General features: G+C 39.6%; 2 protein-coding genes across 2 annotated transcripts; one reads left to right on the top strand and one right to left on the bottom strand.

Annotated features, from left to right (window-relative positions):
• Positions 1–5,455: 5,455 nt before the first annotated feature.
• LOC140507575 (olfactory receptor 51I2-like) lies at positions 5,456–9,910 on the top strand. The gene is made up of 2 exons (XM_072615608.1): positions 5,456–6,375; positions 9,862–9,910. The coding sequence occupies exons 1-2, from the start codon at positions 5,456–5,458 to the stop codon at positions 9,908–9,910; spliced, it is 969 nt and encodes a 322-aa protein (XP_072471709.1).
• Positions 9,911–12,223: 2,313 nt separating this feature from the next.
• Positions 12,224–13,165, bottom strand: LOC140507574 (olfactory receptor 51I2-like). Its single transcript, XM_072615607.1, has one exon. The coding sequence runs from the start codon at positions 13,163–13,165 to the stop codon at positions 12,224–12,226; it is 942 nt and encodes a 313-aa protein (XP_072471708.1).
• Positions 13,166–17,563: the final 4,398 nt, after the last annotated feature.

The raw sequence follows: 17,563 nt of genomic DNA, 5'->3' as shown, positions 1-17,563 counted from the left end.
CTTCCATCTTATTTTTACTCACTATTTTCCTTCTCAGTTTACCTCCTGGGATTACTTTCACTTCTCCCCTTACCATCTTATTCCTTATTTTAGCCACCCCTCTAAAAGTCCCTCCATTATCTGTTCACCCCCAAACTTAATTTATATATGCTTTGAAAGTCTCTTCCTCACTGTGCCCCCCAGTTTGCTCACCTCTCTACAAGTTCCAAAATTTTCTCAAACTCTTTAGATGTATACCTGGTTTCCTTTTCAGCCCAGGGGAGAGTTAGGATCCAATATTAGCAGCCTTCCACCTCCACTGGATTCCTCTCTATTAGTCCTTCCTTTTATGCCCTATTTTCATGATTTAGTTTCTCTTTTGTCTTCTTCCTAACCAATTTTGTTTTTTTAGAATAATCTCATCATACACAACTCAGCCCCAACCTTTCTTTCAAATTATCTTATCAATGATAACAGTTTTAAGAACAGCCCTCCTCAACTACTCATTTTTCTTGTATATATTCATGTCTTCTCTGTTCTTTAATCCTTTCTTTTCTGTCACTTTCTTTTGGCTTTCTCATGTCTGGGGATAGGATGGGGCATAACCTGGAATTCTTGATATTCAACATCAATCTGGATTTCCAGAATTAGGTTACTAAGCTATGCTGGGTTTGACTGTGGTTGGTCTATGATCTCAAGTTTGTCCACAAAGTGGAGACATCTCAACTTCAATTTGTGGGACTGGAGGGGAAGAAGAAAAAAAGGAGGGGTGAGGCGAAGCAGAGGGATCTTCATATTTTCACCAGGTCTTGATTTGTGTGACCATCTTGATGTCTAGACTGCTCATGATTTCTTCAATTCTACCCATCTCTGAATAGGGATCAAACCAGAAGAAGAAGGAGCCCTGAAGGCTAGGGATGGGCCTTGTGTGGGCAGGCTGTTTCCCAATTTCCAAAATCCATCTATGCAGGGATGTGCAAGGGGGTGGAGTGTTGGAGGATAGCAGGGCAGCCAAGGACCTTTTCTTCTCCCATTACAGTCCCACATCCAGGAAGCAGCTAGGGTGTGTTAAAACAGTCTGACCTCACTTAACTGGGCAGACTTTGGAGCTGAGGAGCCAGGCTGCCAAGGATGGTTTGGGTTTTGTGGGCATGGGTCCCAAGGTATGAGGGGAGTGGGTTCCAGGGACCCTGTTCCTCATCGTGTGGTGCTGGCTCAGAACGGGAAGGGCTTGCCCCTCCACAGGCCTCTGCCTTCCAAACCTACTCTTTTCTATACCTGGTTCCTAGTATAATTCCAGGTATATAGTATTTGCTTAACATAAATGATAGTTGATTTGTTAATTACCTAATTCAGTTAATGATCTGATAGTTTATACTGCTATCTTCCTAGTCACCCAAGTTCCAAATCTCAGAATTGTTTTTTATAGCGCCCCCACCCTCACACCCCAGTTTATATTGCATCAGGCTACGCTAACTCCCATATACCTGTATGTCCACCCTTCTACATCTCTGTTGTCATCCACCTAGCTTAAACTATTCATTGCCACTAAGTTGAACTGCCAGAATGATCTAAAAAGTATTTCTGACTCCATTCAGTCTTTCTTTCACCTCTTCATTCCACTCTGCATACTCTACAGAGCCACCTTCATAAAGGACAGTTCTGCTTATCCTGGCACCTAAAGGATTAGCCTTAGCACCGTGGAATAATTGTTCATCTTCTCTGGGACTTTTCAGAAACATAGTCATAGTTGTGAGGAAAACTTCTGGTAAACCTTAAGGCATCATAGAAATGTGAATTATTATTTACACAACATGACATCACTCACTTCCCTGATCAATAGTTTTCCATTCAGTTTAGTGTGCACTGGGCACTAGGAGAGATTCAAAGATATCCAAGAAATGATCCATCTCCCAATGGAGCTTACAGCCTAGTGGATGGGAGAAAATAGGAATAGATTTGAGGAAAAAACAAGGAAATGTGATAAAAAGTAGTAATTAGTGTAAAGACTTATATGGGAAAACACAGGATGGTGAGGTTAGAGAGTCATGAAGGGTTTCAAAGAGAAAGTAAATAAATAAGGGATTTCGACCAGGAGAAAAGTGGGTGCACAATGATGTTATTGAAGGGATAAGCAATAGCTGGAAGAAAGGCCAAGGACTGGGCAAGTATAAACTATGCTCATAGAATTTAGAGCTTGACTTCTGTGAAAAATGAAGTCTTACTAAAGTTTTTGCAGTAAAGGAACGATACAAATGTTTAGTTCTAAGTCCTTAAAATATAACAGCTGTCTTATATCTGTGTGAACTGGCCAGAGGCAATGCTGAAATAGTATCTAAAGGAAAAAGAGGATGAATCTTACACAGAAAGGAAGATGAAATCTTATCTGTGTTCTGTGAATGTAGAGAAATACTATAGGTCCAGCCTGAAAAAGAGAGAAGGAGGGAGCAATGAGATTCCGAAGGTACTGTAAAATAGCTGTTAGAAGAGAGAAAAATCTCTACATTTGGTCAATTAAAAGATCTTTATTTCTGGGCACCAGATTTGAGGAAGAACATTGAGAAGACGGAGCATATTCAGATGAGGATGATGTCTAGGATAATGAGAGCACTAGCAGCCATGATATAAGAGGAGTCATTGAGCTAAATGTGAATTGTGAGGTTGGAGAATACTTGATGGTGGTGGGAAGAGGGTAGAAAAGAGTGTTTTCTGCAAACATTAGAAGTATTGTTCTATGCAAGAGGGATTTGATTTATCCTCTTTGTATGTACTGGACAACTGGAAAAAAATTGGTGGAAACTGCAGAAAGGGGGATTTCAGTTCAATGTAAGGATTACTTGGAAACAATAATAATTGTCCAAAACTGGCATGAATTGACTCTGGAATAAGTTATTTCTCTATATTAGGGAGATTTTAGCAGAAGTTGTATGACAACTTAGGGTTGTTCTGGAGGTGATTCTTTATCATACACCAATTGGACTGGATTACTTCTAATGTCATCCACACATATGTTTATACCCATATGAACACACGTGTACACACATTATATATACAAACAAGCCTATATACATACATGCATATATATGTGTGTGTATATATATATATATATAAGTATATATATATTTATGCATATATTAATGTATCTCTCTGCCAGGCCTAGAGGCCTGAGGGATACCCGAGTCTTACTTTACCTATCGTATGTCTTCGGCTGGCCAAACCGAATAAATGTATGAGAGAAGAGACTTTCCGGAGTCGAACAAGGGTTAGGCTTTATTCAGGGTCCTGGTTACATGTGCAGGGGGAACTCTTCCTTAGGAGAGAGAGAGAAATCTCCCAAGGAGGCAAAGATCTTACAGTAAGAGAATGAAAGCAGAAGTGGAAGTGGGGAGAGAGGGGAGAGGGAAGAGCGAAGAGAGGAAAAGGGGCCTTCTGTCCTGTAAGGGCCCCTCCCGCGCTAAGAGCGCCTTCGGGCTTTCCTGACCCTACTTAAGCTCTCCTGCCACATAGTTTGCACCTGAATACCATGCCTGTTAGATTACAATAGGTGTGCCCAGATCCGGGCCAGTCTCGAGGGTGGGGATGCTCTCTCCCCTCACGTTCTCACGGGAAGAGGCGGAAATACACGAGATCTCACTCCTCAATTCCCTGCTGTTTCCTGGGGGGCCTCATGAGAACTCTAAGGTTTAGAAGTCCTCACTTTAACCCCCCCGAGACTGTCCACATGGAACTGAGCTTACACCCCCAACATCTCTCTGTCTCTCTGTCTTGGTCTCTGTCTCTCTCTGTCTGTCTCTCTCTAAAACAAGGGTAGATAACATACCAGGAATTTGAAAGCTGGATTTTAAAAATAGAGCTGAGTACTAACCCTCATAATGAGATGCATGATGAGGAAAGGTAAGGATAACAGAAGTTGTGCTTTTTTTTGGTCCATATTTAGATGTCTTTGTTTTTGCCTATATTGGAGGGAAAAGGAGGTTTAAGGAAGGGATAACTTACAAGAGAGAAAACTCAGAGATGCTCAATTTTAATTTTGCATCTGCTTTCTCTGCCAAATTGAATATCTTAGGGCTGGGAAAAAAATTTAAAAAAAACTAAAGAAGTAGGGAAATAGTAAGAAAGTGCTTGATTTACATTTTTAATTTACATTTATGAATTCAAGTTATTTGCCCAGATGTAAAGGAAAATTAGAAGGGAATGATGTGCTATTAAGTTGGGTTAGGTTTTAAAGGACCTTAAATGTGAAACAAAGGAATTTATATTTCCTTTTAAAGCAGGGATTCTTAATCTGGAAGCCATGAACTTGTTATTTTAAGAAATGTTTTCATAGTTATATTCCATTATCAATAGTTTTATTTAAATTATCCAAAATTTGTTTAAATTATAATTTAAGTTATTCAAAATCTGCTAGCAGTAAGGGATTCCCATCATTAGGCATCTTCAAATAATACTTGGATAACACTTTTCAAGTTCAGAGGAGGAGGGATTCATTTGAGAACATCAATTACATTAAATTGTCACTAAGGTCCCTCCCAACTCTAAAATTCTGAGTTTCTATGATTCCAGCTCTGAGATTCAACAACTATATTTTTGAACCTTATTTTGGGGGTTATTTCTCACAAATTTCTGAATAAAGTTCTTTAGATGTAATTAACACAGCTTGCTTAAAAATTTCTACTTCATCCCAGCCTTGTAGATTACAGAAATTTAGGCACCAAAAGTAGCTGTCATTCACTCCAACCTCAAAGAGGATTTGTTATAAAGGTCCATTAGAAAGTAAGGAAAGAGTCAAGGTGTGGCTTTCTGTGCTTTGATGAGATACATGAGGAAAGAAAGAGAAAAAGCAAAGGAGGAAGAGAAAAAAGTAAAGTAGTAATAAGGGGAGAGGAAGAAGAAGGAGAAGAAAGAGGAAAAGAAGAAGGAAATGGAGGAGGAGAAGAAGGAGGAGGAAGAGAATCGAGGAAGGTATATAGGAGGATAAAAAGGATGATGACACAGGATGCAGAGAAAAAGTTGAGGAGAAATTTCTGTTCTTAAGTGAGAATGAGGGAGCTGGGAAATGTGAGGACGTAGGCTATGGTTGCAGACAAAGCACTAAACTAAACGTTGTCATTGTTACCATTGACTATGATCAATTGGGGAGGCCAAGAGAACCATAGAGGTTAGGGTTAGCAAGAAAGACTTCTTGCATGCATTGAGTTGTAGATCAAAGAAGATAATGAACAAAGATTAACTGAAAGGGTAAGGGAAATTAGACTAAGTGTGGTCAAGGAATAAAGGACAGGCGATGTTTAGGAGATCTACCTCACTAAAATAGAAGGTATTTGCTGAGCAAGACAATGACATAGAACTTTGAATAGAGTGGTTTGAGATTACAGAGGTCTTGAATACCAGACTGAGGGATCTGATCAATAAATGACCTACCCCTTCCTTTCCTTTCCATGACATTTGCTTATATAGCCTGAATAAAACTCCTAGCATGGGAAGTTCTTCCTCTAACGGCACAGGGTTACCTCCCTTCACTCTGACTGGCCTTCCAGGACTTGAAGACTCCCAACACTGGATGTTCCTGCTGCTTGGAGTCCTCTACACTGTCTCTATTGTAGGAAACAGCCTAATTCTCTTTATTGTCAAAGAAGAACAAAGCCTTCACCAACCCATGTACTATTTCTTGTCCCTGCTTTCAGTCAATGACATTGGTGTGTCCTTGTCCACGCTGCCCTCAGTGTTAGCTACTTTCTGTTTCCATACTCAGGAGATTGCCTTTGATGTCTGTATGACACAGATGTACTTCATTCATTTCTTTTCTTTCACGGAGTCTGGGATCCTACTAGCCATGAGTTTTGATCGTTATGTTGCCATCTGCAACCCACTGAGGTATTCTACCATTCTCAGTGATGCTAAAGTTGCACAAATGAGTCTGTTCACTGGTATCCGCAGCTTCTGTGTGAATTTTCCATTGCCCTTTCTCCTGAAACGTCTGCCCTTTTGCAAAGCCAATATCTTGTCTCATGCTTACTGCCTATATCCAGACCTAATTCATCTACCCTGTGGGGACGTTACTGTAAATAGCATCTTTGGCCTGTGTGTTATCATCTCTACCTTTGGCCTGGATTCTATACTCATCCTCCTCTCTTATGTTCTTATCCTCCACTCTGTGCTGGCTATTGCCTCCCAAGAAGAAAGGCTAAAAACACTTAATACTTGTGTATCTCACATATGTGCGGTACTAATCTTCTATGTACCCATGTTGGGTGTATCCATGGTTCACCGCTATGGGAGATATGCACCATCATATGTGTACATATTCATGTCACTTATTTATCTCTTTGTCCCTCCCATGCTCAATCCTATCATCTATTCCATCAAGACAAAGGAAATCCGTAGAAGGCTCATTAAGTTATGCTGTGACTAAACTCTGAACAGTGGAAGCTGGAAAAAAAATCCCCAGTCACACACAACATCATCCCATCAAGTTCATTGTGACTTTAAGTATTGGTTTTACAATATCTGCACAAAGATAATGGCAGCTGCCTTTTGTATAAAGTCATACATACTAGGTGTTTTTGAGAACATTTTTTTTAATTTTTGAGTTCCAAATTCTATCCCTCTCTCCCTTCCTCTGCCCTCTCTTACTTCCCTGGGATGGTAAGCAACCTGATAGGGTAATAAAAAATTTGCATATTATTCGTTTTGTACAAGAAGACTTGAACAAAAAAAGAAAGAAAATGAAAAATAGTATGCTTCAGTCTGCATTCAGAAACATTAATTTTTTCTCTGGAGGCAGATGCCATGTTTCATCATGAGTCCTTTGGGATTTGCCTGGATCATTGTACTGCTGAGAATAGCTTAGTCATTCACAGTTGTTTGTTGTACGATATTCCTTTTACTGTGTAAAATCTTCTCAGTTCTGAACACTTCACTTTGCATCAATTCACGTAAGTCTTTCCAGGTTTTTCTGAAATCAGCCTACTTGTCATTTTTTTAGCACAATAATATTCCATCACAGTCATATACCACAGCTTGTTCAGCTATTCCCCAATTGATAAGCATCCTCTCAATTTTGAATTTTTAGCCAACACCAAAAGAGTTGCTATAAATATTTTTGTACAAATAAGTCCTTTCTCCCCCCCTCCCTTTTAAAAAAAATCTCTTTGGGACACAGACCTAGCAGTGGTATTGCTAGATCAAAGGGTATGCAGTTTTGTAGACCTTTGCGAATAGTTTCAAATTTCGAAAGTCAACCACCATTGTTACACAATTACAATTCTAGACACATAAAATGGCCATAGACACAATAATACATGTGTAGTGAATAGAGTGTTGAACTTGGAGACTGGAAGACCTGGATTTGAATCCATCTCTGGCATTCACAATTCCTAAGTGATCTACAATGGGAGAATTATTATACATCTTTGAGGTGTTGAGGAGGACTAGCCCATCTGATGAGAGGGATTGCCAAGCCTTTTTCAGGGTTGCTTTCCACCTTTAGTGTCCTTCTGCCACCTAGCTTTTTGCCTGTAGCTCTAAGATCCTACAGCATGTGCCACGGACATGCCCTGGTAAAACTGTCTCCCAGACAGGCTAAACCAGCTTGAAGGTAACTAGCAAGGCTCAGACCTAATGATTAGGTAGGGGGATGTCTGCCAAAGTAGGTGAAGACTTTCCTGGAAAAAATATGCAGATGAGAACAACTTATTCCAAAAGGACAAGAAAGGGGTAGAAACAAGTGCTGTGGAAAGCTTAGAGCTTGGCAAAACATTGAAGGTGCCAAGATCATTCACTGTATCCCAAGCCATTACCAATCATCTTGACTTTTGTTTTGACACTGGACTTTAATGACTTTGGATGAGAGAGAGGCTGATACACAACTCTGCCTCACTTGAACTCATTTTCTTAAATGAAAGTAAAGAAAATATTATATATCTCTGAGGTTTGGTTTCTTCATCTATACATGGGGAATAATAATTATCTGACTGAGTTTAGTGGAATTTAAAATGAAATAATGAATAAAAAGTGCTTTGTAAAATTTAAACTGACATAAAATGTCCACTATTATTGTTCTAGAAAGATTATGTAAATAACTAATAAAATACACAACTGGTCTGTATAAAACTTATGTATCTAAAACAAATCTTGTACAGTCTTGGGGAAAGCTTCATGACTTGTGAAGCCTGATAGACTAGTCATGCAGAACTAATACCAGTAAAGGAGCATTGAGGTCTGTGCCTTTAAAGAACTGTGAGGCTGCTCTTGCATTGGGGTAGAGGGTGTGGGAGGAGAGGGGAAGGAGAAATAGAGGCCTCAAGCAATTCTGAGAAAGAAAAGAAGAGAGGCAGGTCTTAAGGCCAGGCCCCATAGCCTTCTTCCATTCCTTGCCAGGTGTAGATTTTAGTCAAGCCAACAAGAATGATTTATTTACTATGTTCTACGCACTATACTAAGTACTGAGAATACAAAATACAAATCAAAAAGATGTTTTCTTTGTCATGGAGCTTACATTCTAATGAGGGAAGATACTCCATAAAATGAAGCATTAAAGGGCTGGAGAGGGATGAGAAAGTAAACCCTGAAATTAGGAGTGGAGCCTGGAGAGGAAAGAAGTCATGACTGGCCTAGGCACATTATTAAAACGGAGATCATGGGAGCAGGCAATCAATCAGAGGATGGACCGCAGGGAGGAAAGAAGGTAATTCTAATGTGAGAAGTCCGGAAGTGAAACAAGCTTCCAGAATGAGGAGACCTCTGTAGAGGCATGATAGAGAAGGACCAGAGAGTTAGGAGGAGAGAGAATGGAGAGGAGAAGAGTAATGAAGCTGGTTCACTGTTTTGGCCCTAACTCTTATCTATTTGTGGCTCACTGTGTGACCTAAGACAAACAACTTTTCCATCTCTGAATGTTGCTTTCCTCATTTGTACATGGAATATCAATAAAAGTCTGACTAAATGAGTTCCAAGGTCCTTTGTAGCTCTTACAGTTTAGGATCTAACATGGCATTCAGTACTGAAAAGAAGTCTGAATTTGTACTTAGATGATTTGGTTTCCTGTTCTGGTGGAGCTATTTACCACCTGTGTGACCTCAAGTAAATCCACTCATCTCTCTAGTTGCCAGTTTCCTTATTTGTAAAGTGAAGACTCTGGGCTAAATGTAGTCTAATGTCTGTTCAGGCTCTTAACTTGGGAACCTGTAAACCTGTGACCAGTTCAAATCTTTGTTACTTACTATGTAACCTGGGACAAATCACTTCATGCCTCAGGTTCTCAGTTTCTTCTTATGTAAAATGAAAGGGAAAGAGCCATGAGTTGTACGTTTATGATCCAATGACAAATCTTGTTACAGAGAAAAGATGATGCAATAGATCTCCCTCATCTCTGTGAATACGTGTTTGAACTCTCTGGGTAGATACAAAGTATTGGGTAAGATGGCAGACACAGATACTGTGTTGATTGGTTTTCCTTATCTTATTTTTTTTTTTTTTTAGTGTTACAAGGAATATTTAAAAGGGTTTTGGGGCAGGAGAAGGGTATATCAGAAATGACTATGATATAAGAAACAATGCATATCAATAAAATTTTTGGAAGAATGGCTCTGAATGGGCCTAAGTAGGAAGTTTTATCATACCAGTGACAATTTCTTTGCAAAAAAATAGAATATGAGACATTATAAAGGACATATATAATTGTTAAAGGAGGCAATCCAGTCCTGTAGCAAGTCAGCTAGGAAACATAGCAGATAGAGCACTGGGCTTGTAGTCAGGAAGACCTGAGTTCAAATCCAGCCTCAGTTACCTGTGATGTAACCCTGGGCAAGTCAGTTAATCCTGTTTGCCTCAGTTTCCTTATATATAAAATGAGCTGGAAAAGGAAATGACAAACCATTCCAGTATCTTTGCCAAGAAAATCCCAAATGGGGTCACAAAGAGTTTGACATGATTGAAAAGACTCAACAATAGAAACAAATAACCAAATCATGCACATGTTTAATACATATCCACTGTTCACCTGTCACTGTGAAAGGCACTAGAAGAGATGTAAAGTTTAATTATGACAAATTCTTATCTAAAGAGGGAATAGAGAATGCAGCCATTACACAGATTTCTTCATGCAGTTGAATGCTATCCATACTAGCAAAGAAGTCTGGGTGGGAGATACATGTTAGGTGTTTAGAATAGTCACATTAAAAATCCAGATGGGCAGTAGGATTGCTTTTGTTCTAGAACAATTCTGTTGTTTGTGGTTCAGAATTCATACTAGAACAATAACAACAAAAAGCAGAATGTATGTATTTGTGCTAAAACTGTGGAAAGCACTCCGATATACCCAATCAGCAACCGCGATGGCATCAGCATAAGGGGAAGATGACTGGAAGAAGCGATTTAGAAGCAGTCAGTTCTGAGGCATGCCACTGTAAGTTCAACTCTGATCCTATCTTCTGTATTGTCTTGTTAATACTCTCTGCTTAGTAATCCAATTTATTTATTAGACTAATAATTTTGTTGTGCTCTAGTAGGGTCTTTGGGCTTAGTATCAGTTATTTAATGCCCCTTGGTTATCAAGGAATCCTTCACTCTAATGCCATTACCTGTGATAAGATTGTCCACATTTAAAATCCTTAGGAATTTAAATCCATGCCTGAGATACAGTAAGCACTTCATAAATTCTTGATTACTGAATAAGAAGTCCATTACTTTTTTCCCCAAGTCATTCTTGGTCCTCTTCATTAGTAGGATTTTCACTTACACTGATTCACTTTCTTTGTCTTTAGCATACAAAGCTTTGTCTGTTTCTTTACTAATAAGCTTTGGAAGCACATGAAGAATAGAATCTGACTGAGTTTTTTTGAAAAAGGTCCAGCATTGTCCTGCAGACATCTGTCAACTCTCAGTGATGTTGGAGCTAATTGGAATGTCATTGAATATGGCTATCATCTTGACAAGTGATAGAGATTGTATTGGTGTGGAATAAAACATGTCTCAGTTTCTTCTTATGTAAAATGAGAGAAAAATACTATTCATCAAACTAATCACTAAGGTTGAATTGTTTATTGGATGTAGTAGAGAAAGGATACAAAAGGATTTGAGACCCATTCTATATCCTATGATGCTCAACTCATGCATGCAATAGGCCCATCCAACGGGGGGCAGGGAGTACCTACATTTTTAAGTCAAAAGTTTGAAATGTAGTAGTCCCCCCACCTTTGCCTCACTTCTGCTATGATCTTACTGGAGGAAGTGCTGAACTTGGAAGCTTTGATTAATCCAAACTGCAGTTTAGTTCACTTGTTACTTTAGTGACTGGTCAGTCTAAAGGACTCATAATCTTGAAATCTATATTCTATAATGACTTCAAATTAATCCTCTATGTAACATGTGCACTGATCCATAGGCCAATATGGATCTCTTTCTTCTGGACACCCAGATGAGCATACACATGAATCATTTGATTGTATTACTTACTACAAATTATAAAGTACAAATGAAAATGAAAAAAAGATAATGGAGAAAGGGAAATAACTACATAAGTATTGCTAGCAAGCTAAATACAATAAAGAAAGATGGGACTGTAGTTCAGGAGGTAACTGAAGAACATGATGTACTCCTATTCCCACAATTACATAATTAATCATATACATATTATATGCATGATGAGATAGGAAAATTAAATCACTTGCTACAATGGGGGGAAAATAGATGTCATTCATCATCCCAATCAAGGATTCATTGAAGACTTCTTGATTTCTAATGGGAGCTAATTTGTACCTATTCTGAGTATATATGCACTGATACTTCTCCAGAGGCAGTTTCTAAATTTCTGTATTTGCTATACACATCATCATAAAGATTGTGGTATTAATGGGATAATGTTGATTATGATATTGGATAGTGATATTGATGGTGGTGACCATGATGCTGATGGTGATGGTGTACAGCTTCTCTCCTGCTCCAGAAGATCCATGCCTACAGTTTCTGTCTTCCTTCTCTGAAGAGTTGAGGCACTGATTTTTTTTTTTGTATCATTTATGTGACATTTTCATATTCTCCCTTCTACGGTTAGGTATTCATTTATATGTATATCCTGCCTCCCTTATTAGACCATAAACCCATTGAGAGGAGTCTATATTGCATAGCTTTCTCTTTCCCTAGTTTCCTACACACAATATACACTTAACAGCTTTTATGAATTATAAAGATGACAGTGATAGTAATGACTTCTAGCATAATACCATAACACCCAAATACAAATAGGTCACTTTTTGCCTAGTCTGTGAAACATGCGGATAATACTGAGTCTGATCTCCTTTGTTTTGGCACTATAGATAATGGGGTTAAGAACAGGAGGCACAAAGAGATAGATATTTGACATGAGCACATGCACATACCGAGGAGCATGTCTGCCAATGCGATGCATGGTGGAGACACCAATCATGGGTATGTAAAAGATGAGCACAGCACAGATGTGTGACACACATGTGTTAAGAGCCTTGAGCCTTTCCTCACTGGAAGCAATGGCCAGCACAGAGCGAAGGATAAGAACATAGGAGAGGATAATAAAGAGAAGGTCCATGCCAAAGGTAGATAAAAGCACAAACATCCCATAAATGCTGTTGACAGTAATATCAGCACAGGCTAACTTCATCATGTCTGGGTGCAGGCAATAGGAATGGGAGAGCACGTTGGATCTGCAAATGGGCAGCCTCTTGATGAGTAAAGGGCAGGGAAGGAGGGTTGTGAAACTTCGGGCTATCACAGCCAGGCCCATCCCAGCAATCATCTGGTTGGTGAGGACAGAGGCATACCTCAGTGGGTTACAGATGGCTATATAGCGGTCAAAACTCATGGCCAGCAGAATGCCAGACTCCATCATGGAGAATGAGTGAATGAAGAACATTTGAGCAAGGCAAGCATCAAAGACAATGGCCTGAGCATTGAGGCAGAAGGTTCTGAATACAGTGGGAAGTGTAGTCAAGGAGATGGCCACATCACTGAAGGAAAGCATGGACAGGAAATAGTACATGGGTTCATGGAGACTGGACTCCCTCCACACTGTCAATAGGATCATCATATTACCCCCAAGAGCCACTGTGTATATCATGCAGAGGGGCCCAGCCAGCCACTCCTGAGTGCTCTCTAAGCCAGGGATCCCTGTCAGGAGGAATACAGTGGGATGGGAGACATTGAACAGTCCCATGGTGGGAGACCAGGAAAATCTTCCCTGTCAGATCTTCTATCACAGAGACATTAGAAAAACCCTTTTAGAGGAGAATCAAGAGATAGGAAAATTAAAGGTTTACATTCCGAATTACAGAGTTCTGAATAAATTATATAGCTCCCTAGCTACTTACTCACCAGCAAAACCTCATAAGAGCTTATTTTACTTCATTTAGTGGTCACGAGTCCCTGTCCTTCTTCAGTTCTCCTCTCACAATCCAAGTGTTATAGAATCACTTGGATTTAGGTCAGGTAGAAAAAAAATATTCAATCAAAAGACAAAGAATCATGAGATTGAGAAAATACTGTGACGAAGAGCATAAAATACCCTCTCAATAGAATCTCTGTTGAAAAATGTTGCTGATTACCAGATAACTAGGACTATGAGTTCAAAGCTCCCCAGAACTACCTTATTGTATAGTGCTGTGGGATAGGGAATTGACAGAATGTTGGAAACACTCATCAATGGTACACAAATGGGATTTGTCCCTCACTGCTTGGGGTAGCAGTATCTCTTGTCATTAGATGGGTGCATTGTACAAAGAACTGCAGTCATAGAATATATCAGCAAAGATGAGGGCTCCCATGCTTTATAGCTATAGCAACCCCCAGGCTTGGATGAGACATGACTCATGGGGCACCACTCAGCAGTGGCCAGTTCTTTCTGCCAATTTTCATCTTTTTTTTTCTTTCTCTCCCCTCTTTTACAAACTCCCATGACTAGAGACATTCTTCATGTACAGCCCTAAAAAAAGTCACCTTCTGGTTTCTTTCTCAATGATCTTTTCCTTTAGCCCAAAGCATTCTGGGAAGTGTAGTCTAAAGAGAGTCCTTGTCTATTTAGACACAAATCTTCCTGGAAGTCCCATGGAGCTCCTCATTGAAGTGGAGGATATGAAGAGGAGTATGGTCTTAAGGTCAAAGAGACATAGATTTTGAATTAGAAGAAATCTCAGAGGTCTCCTAGTCCAGCCCTTTTGTTTTACAGATAAAATGACTAACGCCTCTGAAGAATAGAGGTAGTTGCTTCAGAGGCAAGTTTGGAACCCAGGTCTCATTCTATCAGACCCTCTAGTATAAACCACAGCTAAATAAACTGAGTCTGAGAGAAAAAAAAGAACTTGCCCTATGTTTGTGACAGAAGCAAAACGAGAGCCCAGGAGTCTTGATTCCATTGCAATGAACTTACTTCTCTAAGCATCTAACTGGAAAAAGAATGCCTTTAGTCAAGAATTTATTCTCAAATCCAAGCAAATAGACACCCACTGATAAATCATGATAAATTGTTCTCTGTGAGCTTTATTACTGACCAATAATCTCACTTAAATACACCACACACACACACACACACACACACACACACACACACATCTCTGTGTCCTTCAGCATTGGACACTCTAGCACTGGAAGCAAGAAAAGGCTTCTGCCCCACATCCCTCCTACTTCTTACTATTGCCAGAGTCAATTCGCAGGAGATATAATCATTCCTTCTCCAGGAGAACTTAAGCTCAAAATGCAGGTACCCTGGGAGCATTAACCCAGTTACAGTCAGGACATCTCAAGGGTTGGTTAACCACTTAGAGACTTTTCTGAAAGCAGAGTTAGATTGTGGAGAGACTTTGAGAAACGAGTGCCCTGGGAGTAGTATGAGGGTTAAAGAGTAATAAGAATTTTCCAGTCTTCTTTAGCATTCTCCGTTAGGTAAACTCTACCCATCTGCATGGTCCTATTTTCTGTTCCTTGCCCTCAGAACTCCATTTCTTCCACTCTGTGCCTTTTTACTAACTGTTGCCTGTGCCTAGAATATTCTCCCACATCGTCTTAGTCTCCAAGCTTCCCCAGGCTCCTTCAAAACTCAACCTAAATCTCACATTTTAGAAGAGTCCTTTCCCAGTCTCTCCCTGCTCCTCTCATCCCCAACACAATAAGCCCCACTGCCAGCTATCTTCCCTTTGAAAGTATCTTCCACTGAAACTGTGGATATCTTGTATGTATATGTTTACTTGCATTCTGTCATCCCTGTTGGAATGTGAGTTTTTTGAGGATAGGGACAATATTTTTGTGTTTGTATTCCCACAAGCAACTAGGTGATACAGTGGATATAATGCCAAATCTTGAGTCAGGAAGATCTGAGTTCAAATCTGATCTCAGATACTTACTAATCAAGTGACTCTGCCCAAGTTACATAACCCTGTTTGTCTCAGCTTCCTCATGTGGAAAAGGAAATGGCAAATCACTCCAGTATCTTTGCCAAGGAAATGTCAAACAGGATCACAAGGAGTCAAGCATGACTGAAATGACTGTAACAACATATTCCCAATGCTTACTGCAAGGAGTTAAGTGCATCATTAAAACCTTTAGACTGCCTGCCTGAACAAAGATTAGAGGCTTGAAGAAGATATATTTACCAGAGTTAAAATATGGCAGCCTGCATGCCTGTCCCTCAACTATGGGTTGAGTGCATTATTGTTTATGATTAGGGAAGGACTTGTGACTTGACTGCCAAGGATCCTAAAGGCCCTAGGAAATGGTTTCCCTAGAAAATCTATTTATGCTGGAGGGTTCTTAATACCTAGAAGAGAAGGGGTAATTTGCCAAATATAGAGAGTAGTGGCCACAACAGGAGAAAAATAAAAGATGCACATTATATCAGAACTGGAAGGCACCTTAGAACTATCTAGAGCAGGGGTTCTCAAAGTAGAAACTCCTGAAGAAGCTCAAGTCCCTTTCAAAATGTCCAAAAGGTGAGAACTATTTTCAACATAATATTAAGATGTTTTAATTTCTTACACAGTCACTATCAATAGGTACAGCATACACAAACACAAGATTTTTTGAGGGGAGCTCAATAATTTTTAAGAGTGTGAAGTGGTCCTGACACCAAAAGATTTGAGAACTCCTTATCTAGATCAATCTACCTATTTCTCAGAAGAGTAACATCATGCCCCCAAATCATGCAGCTAATTTGTGGCAGATTCAAGATTTGAACCTTGGCCTTCTGATCCTCCATATGCCATACTCTTTGTGCGACATCAAGCTGCCAGCTTTGAGATACCATCCTATTAACCCACTCAGGCCCTATTCCTGACTCCTCTTTCAGCGGAAGTTATCTTAGGAGTCATGAAAGGGACCAGACCAGAGGGAAAACCAGGACTTAGAAACTGTGAAGAAAGAATCAGAATGAATGAAAGATCAGTTAATCAATCAACCAAGGAATTGCAAGGTATTATTTGGTCCTTGAAATACAAAGTAGTATAAAGCAGTCCCTGTCTTCAAGAAATTTATGTACATGTGTCTTTCAAAAGATTAGAAATATATCCAAAATATTTACAAAATAAAAACAAGGTAATTTCAAGATGAAGTCACTAGCACCTGGGAGTGGAACATTGAGGCAAGAGAAAACACTAGATAGCATTTACTTTAGTTACTTACCTTGTTAAGTTCTATAAGAAAAGTGCTTTGTAAACCTTCAAGCATTATAGAAATAGGAGTTGCTTGGTTAAAATCTCTTCTAGCTCTGATCATGGATAACTGGAGAGCAGCAATAAGTTGCTGCCCCAGATTAGACTCATTTGGTCTGAAGTGTCTGATGCCCAGATTGGCAGAGAGCCTGCATTTGTAGCATATTCCTGGAGTTCCCACTGAGGGCAAAAAACCTGCCTCCATAAGTTGTCATGATGGCAGCAAGGAAATGGAAATGCATTTCGTTCCGCAGACAACTAATTTTTTAACTGGCATCTTCTCTAAGACTTCAGGGGGTAAATAACTTTTAAGCAGGCAACCTTAACTTGAAGTCAGTTCCCTATGGTTCTAGCTTTTTAGAAGTATTGCTCCCTATTCCTAGGTCTGTGTCTTCTATTCCTTCTCCAGGCTACAGAGCCCTATTCTTGTCTATTCCACTGCCTCTGTGCTGAACAACCTTACACCTGACGTGAACTCTGTTATAAAAGAAATTCCACAGACCAGTTACGTGGTCCTAAGAGCCAACTGTGATATCACATGTGGTATAATGGCAAACGTTCCTGAATGTTGAGTCAAGAACACATGGCTTTAAATCCTGGCTCTGATGTTAACTAGCTGTTGAACTACAGACAAGGTACTCAACCTTGCAAACTCAGTTCAGTTATAAAATGAGAGTAATAATATCTCTGCTACTTACCTTACAGGAGTGTTATCGTGAAAGTATTTTGTTTTAGGGGAATGAAAATGTATTTCATTAAGGATTCTGGGAGGATGGGTTTCATACCTAGTCCTGTTTCCATTTCCAATTCCTTCCCTCTGGGAAACTGATGCCTTCAGAACCTGAATTATCCTCTGGACGTTCAGCCCTCCCTGCTTATTTGCCTCCTCAGGCTCTTTCAATTATATCTTAGCTAGA

The sequence above is a fragment of the Notamacropus eugenii genome, chromosome 5 (assembly GCF_028372415.1).
Source record: "Notamacropus eugenii isolate mMacEug1 chromosome 5, mMacEug1.pri_v2, whole genome shotgun sequence".
NCBI lineage: Eukaryota > Metazoa > Chordata > Mammalia > Diprotodontia > Macropodidae > Notamacropus > Notamacropus eugenii.
Note: the sequence above shows the minus strand (reverse complement) of the source record. Positions and strands in the feature narration are given on the sequence as shown.